Raw genomic sequence first — 15,968 nt, 5'->3', positions numbered from 1 at the left:
CACATGGAGAAAACTCTACCCCCAAGTGGACCGGACTGGTAAAATCACGGCACGATAACTCAAAAATAAAGACAACTTCAGATTTTATTTATTTTTTTGTTTAAAAATAGAACAAGCACATTCTGAAAATCTACAAATCATAATGTTGTTGTTTTTTACACTTACATGTTGCGGTTAATAGTATTCCACGTATATTTGTCGTTATTTATACCTTCTGAATAAATTATGTGATAATGTTCATCAGTCAGCACATTGGTGTTAATTTTCAATCTATCGAGATAAATGAAAAATTTAAAAAATCAAATTACTGGATGTTATTTATGTGGTTTGCTCATTTTCCTCGAGTGGTACACTAATGTGGTTTATTTTATTTTATTTTTTACATATGTAGCATAATCTACAAATATACAAAAAGAAATGCTATTGCGAAATCTAGTGGATACATTTAAAAAACAACAGTTTTTTTCATTCAAAAATGTTGGCTCATTTTCATACTTGGCAAACTCTCCACGCGGGCCTAATCCCGCCCGCGGGCCGTACGTTTGACACCCATGATCTAGAGGTTACGCCAATCACTCACTTGATTAAATATTCAAACACAGTGTTACCATTCAAACTATATGTAATGCTACATGGGTCAAATTATAAGGCTGCTCACTGCTCCCCTCACCTCTCAGGGGGTAATCAAGGGTGATGGGTCAAAAGCAGAGAATAATTTCGCCACACATCGTGTGTGTGTGACAATCATTGCTACTTTAAATAATATACTTGTTGAATACAACCACACATAGGGCCACTATGCAACCGTATCATATGTTGGTCTTAATGATCGTATTTGGAGAGTCAACTCTTTTCTTGGGTGGTACTTGGTGAAAAAAGTTTGAGAACCACTGGAATAGAGCATATGAATTTAAAGTTTCTTAAAAACTCCACCCAATTCATTTACCTGCCTCCAACCTCATTGCACGTAAATGATACAACAACATCTTACATCTGACCTTTGCACTTGTTGGGACCCACCCTCTGCATATTAACAATCCTGTGTGTGTGTATGTGTGTGTGCGTGTGTGTGTTTGTGCGTGCGTGCGTGTGCGTGCCTGTGTGTGTGCGTGTGTGTGTGTGTGTGTGTGTGTGTGTGTGTGTGTGTGTGTGTGTGTGTGTGTGTGTGTGTGTGTGTGTGTGTTATGAACTCCAGCCCTGGCAAAGATTAAAGGACATCCCCTGTGTGCTGCTATCAGATGTCCATGGGTCATGAAAAGAGGGCTGCAGGGGGGTGGGATGTGGAATGGGTTGCAAATACATGGGCAGGGGGCGTTTGGTGTCTTTAAAAAGAGCATCCCTTATTTTGTCACAGGCTGCGTGGTCGTGCGTGGGCACTGGACTTCCGCTGACAGGTGCAAACAATGGATCTTCCCCCGCAGGAATGTAGGGTGACCCGGACGAGGTGTGACAGCACAGGTGAGATCAGACGTGAAGTGTCATTGCAGAGTATTGATCCATACTGTAAGAGTTGTGCTAATGTATGCCACATGCATAATTGGTTCATTCAACACATAGCTGAATGACACGTAATTCCCAGACAGTGAAAATAATACATTCTAATAAGTGAATATTGCATGTAACCATAAACACAGCGATGCATGGGTCAAGGTGGAGCAAAATTGTGCGCAACTCGTGGTCCGAAGTGCAGCATTGACTTTATATTCTGTTAGTGAAGCATTGTTGTTTGCGTGGAAGGCCAAAATGATGGCCCTTACATACAATAACTGATTTTTGAGTATCAAGGGTCAGGTTAGAATCAATGGCTAAATCATATTTGTCTGGGTAAACACTGTATCGTATGGCAAAACTTTGAGAGAGATACTCTATCTCAAGACAACCTTGGCGCAGATATTTATGTTCATGAAGTAATAAAATGAGAAACAAGTCAAAGACATGATATATTGTTTACTACATCCCGCAACCATAATCGAGCTGAGTTCATGTCACATAATTGTCTCACGTTGAGGTTAAGCAAACAGCTGCTTACCCGCAGCAGGTGTACAGTGTAGGATGATGGATTTGCATGCTCCTTGCAGTCTGACATCACCATCTAGATTTAAAACCACGAGGCCAAGGAAGACGCTCACCAGCAGTTTTCACCCTTCTTGTGTCCCACCAAGTGGGTCTCTTGAAGTGACCTGCCCGTGCAGTAAGTGGATGCTCCTCTGAGTGAACCCCAGATCTTGTGGCTTAGCAAATAACGCATTGGTACAATTAAAACAAGCTCACACAGACTCTCAGTGATTAATCAAAGGCACCAAATACCCTGATTGTTAGTGTAGCCTAACTGTGTTGTTGTCATTCAAGCTGAATGCAAGTATCTTCACCATGGACTCCTCACATGCTGCTTACTTTTAGTCCTGTGTTTTGGCGATACAGAGAGTGTTGATGCCATGCCAGCCAGACTAGACCGAGCTTGGTCTCATTAGGCTCAGTCATTGACGCCGCCCTTTCATCATTTTGCTGATGAAGCATAATCCATTGATAATCGAACAGCCTGGAGACCGACACGTCCCGCCCCCCCCCCCCCCCCCTCCCCACCCCCCAGTCCCTGGTGTTGTATAGACACACCGGGAACGTTGGCGGAAAAAACGTCTGCATTTGCCCTATAAATCAGCATCTTTTTTCAGATTGTGGCATGCAACAGCAGAGTCAAAACTTGGTAAGAGATAAAAACATGTATCTTACCTTCTATAATCTGTAAGGTTCTGGAATCAAAGTCAAATACTGTTCTGGAGAATAGTTGGGACTACGTATTTATTATAAGACAGTTTTTGAATGTGTTTTAATTGGGGCCGTCACAAAAAACAAGTTAACTCATGCAATTGCTCACAAAAAAATATTGCTTCAATCACGTCCGTCACACAATTTATTTTGACCTTACATGCTTTTTTACCTCAACTGCAAATGGTTACCTGAAAGGCAGCGCTGTTTGTTGTACGGTCAATGATCAGGTCAATGTATATAGTACAGGCCACAAGTTTGGACACACAGTCTCATTTCTACGCGTTTCATTTATTTTCATGACTATTTACATTGTAGATTGTCACTGAAGGCATCAAAACTGTGACACCTGTGAAGTGAAAACCATTTCAGGTGACTACCTCTTGAAGCTCATCGAGAGAATGCCAAGAGTGTGCAAAGCCGTAATCAGAGCAATGGGTGGCTATTTTGAAGAAACTAGAATACAAAACATGTGTTGAGTTATTTCCCGTTTTTTTGGTAAGTACATAACTCCACATGTGTTCATTCATAGTTTTGATGCCTTCAGTGACAATCTACAATGTAAATAGTCCTGAAAATAAAGAAAACGCATTGAATAAGAAGGTGTGTACAAACTTTTGGCCTGTACTGTATTTCAGTGCAAAGATGAGTGAGGCGACTCCGACTTGTGTGCTCGCTGGAAATTGTCACTTCAAAATAGACACTGACTCCTCGGAAACCACCGCAGAATTAGGAAAAATCACAAAAACATCCTCGCTTTTGCGACACCACTTGCACGTAGAAGACTACTACTCCAGTGGAAATCCAAGATACCACTAAAGTTGTCTTTGTGGCTGAATGACATGATGCACTTAATCCAGTTAGAAATAAACTCACTGAAAGGGTCTAAAGTAAAATAGTTTTCATTTGGAACCCTCTGCTAATACTATTTGAATTGACTGAAACCTCTGCCTGATTAATACCACAGCATTCAGTTTTATTGCACCATGTTGACCCAGCCAATGCAGTAGACATACACAACCCCATACTACTCCCTTTTCTATTAATAGTCTGATTGAGTATGCTCGCACCTCAATAGCACCTTTTTAGTTTTTCTTTCTTTACTTGCTTATTTATTCTCCTTGTTTTTCTGTCCTGGTGCCCTTTTTGATATAAGAGTGTTGGGAGAGTAGGAGTTGATTTTGATTATATTGCTTCAAAAGAAGAGGGAGTATTGCTTTGCTTTTTTTGCTTGGTGGTATGTAGTCTGTTGCATACCCTGAAAGTGTATGTGAATATATGTCGACATGTTTGTACAACCAATGCTCAATAAAAGTAAATACATATTTTTTTATGTTTCACCCTGACAGAACTGTCAGCAAATTTGGAGCAATTAAATTACACACATTCTGTAACACATAAATAAAATGTTCCTGTAGGACTTTCTGAATTGTATTGTGTCCAAATATTAGGCTCTTTAAGTTAATCTAAATTATGCAAGCAAGCAAAAACCTGTGCCAAATTTAAAAGTGTGATTAATCCAGTTAAAACATTTATAATTTGACAGCACTAGTTTGTAATGTGTGCATTGCTACAGTTTGTTTGGAGTTATCAGTTGTAATCAAACAATTCTGCATGATCTAGAGTTAGGGGTAGGACAGGAAATATACACCTTCATTAATTAGTGCAGACATATGGATCATTTACAAGATTAATTGAGTTGATGTTTTATGACAGGTCACACAGCTGCAGCTCCACATTATTAAATGCAAATAAAACTTTTGACACTTGAAATAAAACAGTATTTATACCCCTTATTGGTCACAATGAAACTGTCTTCGCAAAGCTCTTGGATTTGTACTGCTTGTTTTTTTGTTTCCCACAATCGTAACCATCTGCATGCAAGCAGTTGCCAGAATGCTGTGATCAGGAATGTAGCAAAAGAACACTTTTTATGAGTATCATTATATGTCCTATTTGCATAGAATACTTTGGTGTTAACTGCTTCCTGTGCTAAGCAAGCATCCATGCAGGACACACACACACACACACACACGCACAGACAACAAATGCTCTCAACCGAATAACCACTAACTATTCTGAAAGATTGTAAAGGAAAAGGAGTAAGATTAAATAGGTTATGCTTCTTCCTACTCCTTTTTGGACATGTTGGACAGAGAAACTGGAAAATTGTGTGGAGACTCAAACTCAACTCAACTCAACTTAAGATCCATCTCACGTTTAAATCAGTGTGTTTGTGTGTTTACAGCATCAGTGCCACAGTTCTGCAACTCTCCCACCGTGATCGTCATGGTGGGTCTGCCAGCCAGAGGGAAAACCTACATCTCCAAGAAGCTCACCCGTTATTTGAACTGGATCGGGGTTCCCACAAAAAGTAAGTTGCACAACGACTCCTGACAGAAACAAGATACGCGAGCGCTTTGAGGTCTGTCCTTGCTTATTGCGTCATATTCCCACCAGCGTTTAATGTCGGCCAGTATCGCCGGCAGGCCGTCAAAACCTATGAGAACTTTGAGTTCTTTAAACCTGATAATGAGGAGGCCATGAGCATCCGCAAGTAAGGACACAAGATGTGTTGTAAAAAGATACATATTAAATCTTGTGTAATGACTTGTCATTACTCTGCAGGGCCTGTGCAGCTGCTGCCCTCAAAGATGTTGCTGCCTACTTCACACAGGAACAAGGACAAGTGGCGGTCAGTCTCAGAACCTTTCCAACATCACCACTCACTGAGATTAAAAAAGGCCATGCAGAATTAGATTATCCAAAGTGTTCCGAGTAGATATGCTATGGAGGCTCGATAACCTCCTTCTTGCATTTACAAAGCGATAAAATTATGTTTAACTTCTTCTACATTAAACTTGGAGGGAGGCAGAAATAATCCCTTAAAAATAAAAGGAAAACAAATCTTGTGTTGGGGTTCGAGCCTTGTCTGTTCTGCCCTCTAGTGGCGAAGCAACACCGGTTAAATTGGTCCTAAAATAGTTCTGCTGTAGCATGATAAATAGATTGTATGATTTTATTATATATTCTTAAAGGGACATAGAAATGATACTTGGGTAGACATTATAGTAGACAGAGTACAGCTTGTACGGATCTGGTTGATCAACCCTCCTTCTGCTTGAGATTGACCTACGGAAGCTCAATTGGGTTTACGAGTCATGGAGACCAGTGGTGATTGCTCTATGACTGCAAAAGAAGCTCAGCTTCCCCTAAAATATGAGACAAGTGTTCAGACAGATTAGTGATCAAATGTGTGCTTTTATGTTAACATTTCATTGATTAAATATGCGCTAGAATGTGTTCAACTTCTGTTCAGAATCAGCTACTTTTGTGACCGCCTACATGACTTTCTTCTCACTTATTGTGGTAGCGTCACAGTGCATTAAACAGTGTTGAAGTTTAGCGTCCATTGACTTAAATAGGGGAGCATAGTGTAGTTTGCTCCACTGCAGCCAAACAAGACGACCATTGGATAAATGCTTGGATTTGTCCTGCCGATCCAACACTATGCGTTTCTGGAAGTGTATGAAAAGTGGGCTTGGCTTCAAATAGCTTACACACTGGACTTCTGCATGATGATTGGATGATCTGTCTGAGGCTGAATCTCTTTTTGATTGAAAGCAAACTGAGCAAATCTGCGGTATTGAAATTTAAACCACTGCCAATGCATTTTTTTAGTTTCATTCCGTTGTTCTGTGTGGATATGGAGAGCTTTACAACCTTGCAAGTGACATTTTCTTTGTGAAATCCAGCATCTTCATATCTTTTATCTGTTATAGGGGACTGTACTTATGTTTAGAGAGGAGCTGATAACGTGGGACAGTTGTTTGGTCCACTTTCCTCATGGGCTGTTTTAGAATGTCACAGTGGATGTTGCGATGTATGTCTCTGTCAATGAACCGCATCACCCCAGTGCACTCGGCATTCATTCAGCCCCAGTTCTTGATGCTAATACCACCATGCTCGACAGTATAAGCAAGACCCAATCTTGGTATTCCAAAGTTACCTAAATTATACCTAAGTTGAATTGTTATATTATTGTCCCTTGAGAAGGGTTGCAGTTTAAAAATGCATGCTGAAATGTGAGGAGTGTACTTACTTTTGTGAGATACCGTATTGTGTATTTGCACTTTTTTGCTTATATTTGTCGGATTGATGCAAAAACACAGAGCCTAACAGCGATGCTATTTAAAATACACTGAATTGAAAGCACCGACAACACATGTGTCTGACTCAGGTTTTTGATGCCACCAACACTACCAGGGAGAGAAGAGCAGTCATCTATAGATTTGCCAAGGAACGAGGCTACAAGGCAAGTGCAAGCGAAGACCGCAGGAAAAAATATCCACATTAATAACCACAAGATTGTTCTGCTCAGTTAAGACTTTTACCAAGGTCAAATGTTTCAGTATGAATCTAGGCCAGATGCTCTGGAAGAAGATGTGTGTTTTTGTCAATACCAATTTTTGAACAATTATTGTTTGACACTGCTTGCAGGTTTTCTTTGTGGAGTCCATCTGTGAGGACCCAGATATAATAGTAGAGAATGTCAAGGTGAGAAAAACATAGGGGGCATTTAATCAACAATAAATAACTGGACTGGTCTGACTATCTCAGCAAGTAAAATTTGGCAGTCCGGATTATGTGAATCGCAGCATGGAGGAAGCCATAGAAGACTTTCTTCAGCGCATTGAGTGTTACAAGTCCAGCTACATGCCCATAGATGACGAGAAAGACAGGTGCTGATAAAATGGATGTACTGATCAATATTTTGAAACAAATGTGACTCCTAAGGTTTGTTTTCCACCTAATAGAAAGCTCTCCTACATTAAGATCTATGAAGTGGGCAAAAGGTACCTGGTGAATCGAGTCCAGGACCACATCCAGAGTAGGATCGTCTACTACCTCATGAACATCCATGTAACTCCAAGGTGCATCTATTTGAGCCGCCATGGGGAGAGCGAATTTAATCTTTTAGGTCGGATCGGCGGAGACTCTGGTTTGTCCTCCAGGGGACAGGAAGTAGGTGGACCACACAGAAAAGATTGAGATGTAGAACGTGACTTACTGAGCTCTCGACTTCTTGTCCGCAGTATGCTGTTGCTTTGACCAACTTCATCCAGAGTCAGACAATCAAGGATTTGAAGGTGTGGACTAGTCACATGAAGAGAACCATCCAGACTGCACAAGCACTGGGGGTTCAGTATGAGCAGTGGAAGGCTCTCAATGAGATAGACGCTGTAAGTTCCATTCAATGCAAGGAGCCTCGTCAAAGAAACAGTAAATTTGAAGTTTATGAATTATCAATGGTTGCATCTCAACAGTTGGGATTGAATGCTTTGTGCACAACAGTGTGTGGGTGGTGAAATTTTATATGTGTATGTACATATACAAGCATGCCTACTCTCCCTGTTTACCTGGGAAACTTACGTAATTTGACATATTTTTCCCGCATTTTAACTTTCATGGAAAATCTAATCCTAGCAGCTCAGCTTCCGGTCAACTGGCAACTCTCATCAGACACATCCTGTATCATTCATATCACATGAGTTAAAGGCCTACTGAAACTCACTACTACCGACCACGCAGTCTGATAGTTTATACTGTATATCAATGTTGAAATCTTAACATTGCAACGAATGCCAATAAGGCCTGTTTAGTTTACTAAATTGCAATTTTAAATTTCCCGCAAAATGTCCTGTTGAAAACGTCGCAAAATGATTACGCTTATGTTGACCCTTGCTTGTGACGTTATTGGTTGTCGCGGACATTTTATCCCAGCACCACTCACGGCTAAAAGTCATCTGATTTAATCCCATAAATACACAGTATTCTGGACATCTGTGTTGCTGAATCTTTTGCAATTTGTTCAATTAATAATGGATACTATAAAGAAAAATGCATTTGGTGGAAAGCGGTGTATTTCGGCTAGCTGTAGCAACACAAACACAGCCGGTGTTTCTTTGTTTGTTGTGAAGCTTTAATATGGAACAGAGCGGTCAAGCGAACATGTGGTAAATTGTGGCAATAAGTAGGCTTTTACCGTAAACATGAGCGGAGCTTGTGTCGTTCTTCCTGCAGCTGTCAAAGAGGCGGCTGTGACTTTCTTGGCTCCTCCATGGCTTCACTCAGAGACACTGGCGGTCACCACACCCCTCCGACTTTCAGGTATGACTTTATAATCTCACTAAAACACTAGTAACATAATAATCAGATAAGGGATTTTCCAGAATTATCCAAGTAAATGTGTCTAATAACATCTTAATCGCTCCCACTGCCCTCGTCTTTTTTTTTCTTCTAGTCCATCACTCTCACTATCCTCATCCACAAATCTTTCATCCTCGCTCCAATTAATGGTGAAATTGTCGCTTTCTCGGTCAGAATCGCTCACGCTGCTGGTGGCCATGATTGTAATCAATGTGCGGATGTGAATTGTAATCAATGTGCGGATGTGAGGAGCCGTCACACCGGTGACGTCACGCGCACATCGGCTTCTACTTTCGGTGCAGGCAAGGCTTTTTTATTAGCGACCAAAAGTTGCGAACTTTATCGTCGATGTTCTCTACTAAATCCTTTCAGCAAAAATATGGCAATATCGCGAAATTATCAAGTATGACACATAGAATGGACCTGCTAACCCGTTTAAATAAGAAAATCTCATTTCAGTAGGCCTTTAACTCATTCATTTTGACAGCCTTTCTTCTATCACATCATCTTTGTTCCAAAATGCTGATGCTGTGTGTGAATGCTTGAAGGTGAGCTTTGATGACGTAAGGACGTATGTGTAACTTGAAGCGTTCCATGTAAGTGCAGCGTTTGTGTTGTTACTCAAATTTGTGTCACGGGCATGAAAGACAAGCATGCTGGCTACCGAGCTAAAAGTTTGTGCAATCAACCTGATAGCCAGCACTGCCCTTGAGGTTGTCAAGAGGCAAGTTTTACCAGTGTACACATGACTCAGCCACATCGTCTGGTCTCCGTTAAACTCGGTTTGTAGCTAGCCTGGGAGAATGAATAATTTCATATTTTTGATAGAGGGTGTGCAAGAAGTCTTAGGCATTCTTAATTTTATTCCAGCAATCATATTATTGAACTATCACAGCTATATTTATTTCATCCTAACATGAATTACGCACTTTTTTATAACCTATATATTTCAATCTTCAAAGTTTATAAAAACCCCAGATCCCATCCCTGTAGTTAGGGCCTTTATACAACATCCCTACTTTCCTCTCCACTTCGACCGCCCTGACAGGGGCCTCATGTATTAAGAGTTGCATGGATTTCCTGCAAAAAATAGACGTACATTCAAATCCAGAACAAAATGTACGCAGGAAAAAAAAACAGATGTACAGTATTAAAGTGTGTGCATGCACAAATCCGAGCACATTCTTTGGTTACATCACAATCAACCCGACCATGACTACACCCCCTATAAATCCTCAAATCACGCTCTGCCCAATCCCAATTCGGTAGGAGGTGGCTCTCGTGTTTTCAGCGAATGACAGAGAAATTGTAAGCCTAGCTGTCATTCATTCAAGTACTGAACACAGGCTGAAATAAAAAAAAAGGTCGGGTCAGGAAGAAAGTGAAGAGGAAGATGATGTGCATGGCCAAAACAGACGAGCGAACCGGCGATAAAGTAATGCTGCAACCTGTTTGAAAAGATAGTCGCTGCAATGATACGTAAAACTTTAATAGAGGTGAGTGACTCTGATTACCCCCAACATAGATATGATGTGTATATTTGCAACAACCTGTGTCATATAGTAGCCTGCTCACAGCCAGATTAGAATTTTGGAAAATTATGTGATATTTGGTTTGCAATCTTTTACATTTTAACATGCCAGCATATCAAAAAGGTTACAAACGACTTTGACTCTTGTTTGATTACTCAATTTATTATCAAAAACAGGAGAGCTTTTTATGGTAGCAGCCAGATGCGACACAAAGGTCAAGCCTCCGGTACAATTTGTGCAACCAGTCCGCCCGACGAGCCAAGTTGGTGCTGGAATAACAGGAACACATTGTGACAGCTATAGGTGGCATTATGATCGCCAAGATAAATGAATAGACGTCCTCACAAATGTGAATATGAACATGGCGAAAAAGTGGATTTTGTGTCTTTGCCTAGTTTTTTTTTTTGCATTTTTTTAAATCAAAAGTTGGCAAAGTCAAAGGAGCACCTCTGTGTGTCACCAAAGTATCCATAGTGAAGCATGAAGTTGATGTGAGGCATCAGACTCAGTCTTGATAAGTCTCATCTTTGTCGTGAAAATGGGCGTTCGGCAGTTTTTGTAAATACAAATACAGTATTATATGTTGTGGGTTCCCTCCAGGTACTCCGGCTTCCTCCCACTTCCAAAGACATGCACCTGAGGATAGGTTGATTGGCAACACTAAAATTGGCCCTAGTGTTTGAATGTGAGTGTGAATGTTGTCTGTCTATATGTGTTGGCCCCGCGATGACGTGGCGACTTGTCCAGGGTGTACCCCGCCTTCCGCCCGATTGTAGCTGATAGGCGCCAGTGCCCCCCGCGACCCCAAAAAAGGGAATAAGCGGTAGAAAATGGATGGATGGATGTTTTATATTTTCCATAAAGTTTCCTTTATTTCAAATTCAAATGTAGACGTGTGAGAGCTCGGGTACCTTGCAAAACAGAGCTATTTTCTTTTCAACATGCAACTCTTATAAAAGCAACATATCAAAAACAGATGTCTTCTACGGAGGACAGAATGATATGATTATGTTTTTCATACAGGGTGTGTGTGAGGAATTAACATATGAGGAGATTCAGGAGAATTTCCCGGAAGAATTTGCACTGAGGGACCAGGACAAGTTTCGGTATCGTTACCCAAAGGGTGAGGTAAGTACCTTTTCTCAATATACAAGCTGTTTTTGGGCGTACTCACACAGTGCCAATCCTGCTATGCCTGGGCCCACTTCATAACTAATCCCAACTCACATGCCAATACATGTGTGTGTAATGATGAATGAATGCAAGTAAGTACAGTAATGACATGTGTGAAAGATCAAAATTTTCTGTCAGAATAGAAACTCTGACTGAAGACATGATGACTTTTTCATTTCTTCCTACACTAACCAGTCCTATGAGGACCTTGTCCATCGCCTGGAACCAGTCATCATGGAGTTGGAAAGGCAAGAGAACGTTCTGGTCATCTGCCACCAAGCTGCCATGCGCTGCCTCCTTGCCTACTTTTTAGACAAACCTGCAGGTACACATCTTGTTGACCACAATTAAAGCAATAACATTCCTTTGTAATCCATAATCTTTCCCTGAAGATGAGCTCCCTTATCTCAGATGTCCTCTTCACACGGTCTTTAAACTCACACCAATAGCTTATGGTACGTGATGACATGTCTAGGAAATTACCGTCCCTGCATCCTGACACCGATGGTGTTCCTCTCCCTTGTAGGGTGCAAAGTTGAGCCCTTCTACCTCAATATTGAGGCAATCAACACACACAGAGAGAAACCTGTGGTAGGTTTGTACATTTGTAAAAATAGATAATGTATGCCTTCCTTCTAGGAAAACACAAGTTAAATATCCACTGAGAATCAGTGATGCTGTGAATTCCATCCATCCATTTTCTACCGCTTGTCCCTTTTTGGGGTAGCGGGGGGTGCTCAGCTGCGTTCAGTAGGAAGGCAGTGTACACCCTGGACAAGTCACCACCTCATCGCAGGATGTTATGAATTGACAATGCAGATTCCACTCCAAAGCCTGCATCAAAGTGTTTTACCAATTGATGATACAACTGTGTTTTATTTTGCTTGGTAAAAACAGCAGGCTAGTGTGTCATACTGAGAACTGCAATGCTAATATTAACATGTTAATCTAAAACTTTGAATGAAAAAAATAATATTTACAACAATTGATAGTGTGTGAATGTGAGTGCGAATGTTGTCTGTCTATCTATTTTGGCCCTGCCATGAGGTGGAGACTTGACCAGGGTGTACCCTGCCTTCTACCCGAGTGCAGCTGGGACAGGTTCCATCCCACCCCACCTTCCCGCACTCCCCCTCCCCCTTATTATGCATAAAAACAAACATTATCACAACTTAAAGGAGAACTGCATATAGTTCACAATTATTATGAGAGACATGACAACGCATGGAATTTTTTTTTTTTTTAATGTATTCTAACTGGTAAATAAACGTAAGTTAAATAATAAATAACCATCCAAAAAGCGCCAGGAATATGCCATTTAAATTTTGTATGTTGAATAAGTGAAGTGAAGTGAAGTGAATTATATTCATACAGCGCTTTTCTCAAGTGACTCAAAGCGCTTTACATAGTGACACCCAATATCTAAGTTACAAATAATAACCAAATATTATTGATACCCCAGCAGGCACAAGACAATAAAAAAATGTTGAGAACTTGTTGAATTAGGTCCAGACATTAAGCAACTCAAACATAATGTTTGAATAACATGCTTTTTGACGACGTTTAATTAATGTTTGATTGTGGCCATTGAAATTTGGTCATCGACCAACAACGTGGATCCACCATTGTAACCAACGTTGTCTCAATTTAAAAATAAAACTATTTTGCAACAATGTTTAAAGTCAGTTTTAAAGGACACGTATGTATAATCAACATTGTATAAATGATATGTGCCTGTTGGGACTAACGCAGGCAAACTATGTGAATTGAAGTTAATTATATTTATATAGCGTTTTTCTCTAGTGACTCAAAACCCATAATCCAAGTTACATTTCAACCAGTGTGGGTGGCACTGGTGGTAATTCGGCGGGTAAAGTGTCTTGCCCAAGGACACAACAGCAGTGACTAGGATGGCAGAAGCGGGGATCGAACCCAGAACCCTCAAGTTGCTGGCACAGCCGCTATGCCCACCGAGCTATGCCGCCCTTAAACTATTTATAGCAGCGCTGTAATAATGAGCTTGTGCGTCTATGTTAACATCACTGACTGGTGAGCTGCTTCCTCGCCTCGGTGCTGGTAAAAGTTTATTGTAGATCATAAATCGTCACATTGATAGTTAAAGGGTAAGGATGTTGTGAACGGCTTCCTGCCGCCATTGCATGGACCATTGAGGAAAGACATCTTGCTGAGCAGGTTTGACTCTTATTTTTCAATAAAGCTTTTGTCTTTCGATCGGATCGCTTTTCAGCGCTCCGCTTCCGCTCGCTCCTCTCTCGCCTTCAGCCTGCCGCGCCTTCGTCATTGAGTTCGGCTTGCTCTCGGTGCTTTGCGCTCGTCTGGTTCTCCTACTCCTTCTCCCTCGATCGCTCCTCCTTCTCCCCTTTTATACAGCAGGAGGAGATGCACAGATTGAGAACCGGTGTGTGTGTCACGCACCTGGTTCTGATTGCTGCAGTGTCGCTCCAGGCACGCCCCACCTCTCCGTTCTGCTGCATACTCCGCCTCCTGGCCGCCATCTTTAGTAGGACCACGGCTTGCACTACCCCGCCCTCGGCCCGTCGGCTCCGTCTCTCCACAGATGTATTCTGACAAGCTGGTACACTATGACAGCCGATTTAAACCCGAATTGGAGGGAACGACTCAAAAAGATGCTTGGTTCCACTCCCCTTTACTTCGCGAGGATTATGAGACATTTTTAATTAAAATGGGAATATATGAACATCCCAGCAGTCGACATTCAAATGACAGCAGACATTCTACAGGAAGTGATGTGTAATTATGTTAGTGGTTATCATGAAGTCCACAGTGAGTAGTAGTAATCAGTGATATTGTTAAAAAAAAGCAAAAGTCTTGATGTGTTTTTTAAAAGATAATGTGCCGCGTATGCTTAAAATGAGCAAACTATGTCAAGATTAAATGTTATTATAAATGTGCCTTTTACAGCATAACTGTACATGTATGCTTGCAGCATGTATACAAAACCTTAAAGGTGTTTGGATGTTTTATTAAGGGTTTTTATATGCTGAATAGACCGACTCCCATAAACTCCATTGTAAGCAGACTTATGATCACATTTATTTACCAGTTAGAATGCATAAAAAAAGAAAAACATTTTTTTTTGGATTGTGGATGACAGGCAAAATAAATTCCAACAACACCAAAAATATATTTCAAACAATTGTGACGAAATGTTTCCTTTTTTTTGCTTAAGCCATTTCAAAACTACACTTACAGAGAGTGTTTATCCTGCAGAATGTAGACGTCCACAGAAACCCGGATGAAGCTCTGCAGACTGTTCCTGACCACGTTTGAACAATGTTGAGGGCAAACAGAAAAGGAACCAAGTCGTGATGCTGCTGACGCCAATGAAGATGTCCTGGAACGCAGGTTATACTGGTATATGATGGAAGGTGATTTTGGGAGAATTCTATGATTAGGACCATTCCCCCAAATTAGTGTCATTTGCTTGTTGTAACTCTCTAGTAATAAACTTAAACAGATCTATTTTCTAAAAAAATTACATATTACACTATTCCAAATGTGTATTGTTCATTTTTGTAAAAGTGACATGTGCTTAATAGAACTGAAAGTAACAGAAGTGAGTTTTTAGTATCGAATTTACAAATACATTAAACAGCCAATAACACGGTGACAGTGAGCACATTACAGTAATTCAACAAACAATTTTGAAAATAAACCAAGAATATGATAATAATAATAATTTTGGTAACAGCTATTGTGCTGAGATTTTACCTTCTTCACCAGGCATTGTTGGAATATCATGGAATATACAGAAAATGAAATGATTGAACATACTTTTGGCCTTTCATTGACTTGCAGAGGAATTGAATGATGCAACTCCCTGTGGACCATGTGACTCCATGTGTCACGATCCGCCTCCCGGATCTGACATACCGTATTTCCTTGAATTGCCGCCGGGGCGCTAATTAATTTAAAACCTTTTCTCACTCCTGCGCTTACCAAAGGCATGCGGTAAAAGTAAGCATGCGCTAAATATTTTAAAACCTCTATGCAGTAAAAAATTGAGTTTGATGTTTGGACCTTAAATCCTACTAAATAGGTCTTAATCTTCTTCCCTTTATGCGATTTCAAATTACCGGTATTGAAATCAGCCTCCTCCATTTTGAAAATGATGACAGGGGAAGTGTCACTCGTGACGTCACAAGTTTGACCAGGCGGTAATACTAAGCATGCGCTAATTATTTTGGGAAGCGAGTTTGACCCGGCAGTAATTCAAGGCAGGCGCATACTATATGCCCTGCGGCA

The 15,968-nt window shown here is 40.8% G+C and overlaps 1 protein-coding gene across 2 annotated transcripts; it reads left to right on the top strand.

Annotated features, from left to right (window-relative positions):
* Positions 1–1,297: 1,297 nt before the first annotated feature.
* pfkfb1 (6-phosphofructo-2-kinase/fructose-2,6-biphosphatase 1) lies at positions 1,298–15,213 on the top strand. 2 transcript variants are annotated; one of them, XM_061904349.1, is made up of 14 exons: positions 1,299–1,458; positions 5,015–5,140; positions 5,227–5,323; positions 5,395–5,461; positions 7,007–7,081; positions 7,267–7,323; positions 7,387–7,508; positions 7,584–7,791; positions 7,863–8,009; positions 11,532–11,636; positions 11,877–12,006; positions 12,074–12,136; positions 12,208–12,272; positions 14,934–15,213. In XM_061904349.1, exons 1-14 carry the CDS (start codon positions 1,404–1,406, stop codon positions 14,991–14,993), a joined length of 1,377 nt encoding a protein of 458 aa, XP_061760333.1. In that variant the 5' UTR covers positions 1,299–1,403; the 3' UTR covers positions 14,994–15,213. The 2 variants fall into 2 exon arrangements, with proteins under 2 accessions (XP_061760334.1, XP_061760333.1); XM_061904350.1 differs by lacking the exons at positions 12,074–12,136; positions 12,208–12,272 and having other exon boundaries at positions 1,298–1,458.
* The last annotated feature ends 755 nt before the right edge of the window (positions 15,214–15,968 follow it).

The sequence above is a fragment of the Nerophis ophidion genome, linkage group LG06 (assembly GCF_033978795.1).
Source record: "Nerophis ophidion isolate RoL-2023_Sa linkage group LG06, RoL_Noph_v1.0, whole genome shotgun sequence".
NCBI lineage: Eukaryota > Metazoa > Chordata > Actinopteri > Syngnathiformes > Syngnathidae > Nerophis > Nerophis ophidion.
This window is presented reverse-complemented; position numbering and strand designations above follow the sequence as displayed.

Coding starts and splice junctions, on each gene's coding strand:
- pfkfb1 (XM_061904349.1), top strand. CDS start 1,404: ATGGATCTTCCCCCGCAGGAATGTAGGGTGACCCGGACGAGGTGTGAC. Junction 7,792..7,862: donor TGTCCTCCAGGGGACAGGAA/GTAGGTGGACCA, acceptor TCTTGTCCGCAG/TATGCTGTTGCTTTGACCAA. Junction 11,637..11,876: donor ATCGTTACCCAAAGGGTGAG/GTAAGTACCTTT, acceptor TACACTAACCAG/TCCTATGAGGACCTTGTCCA.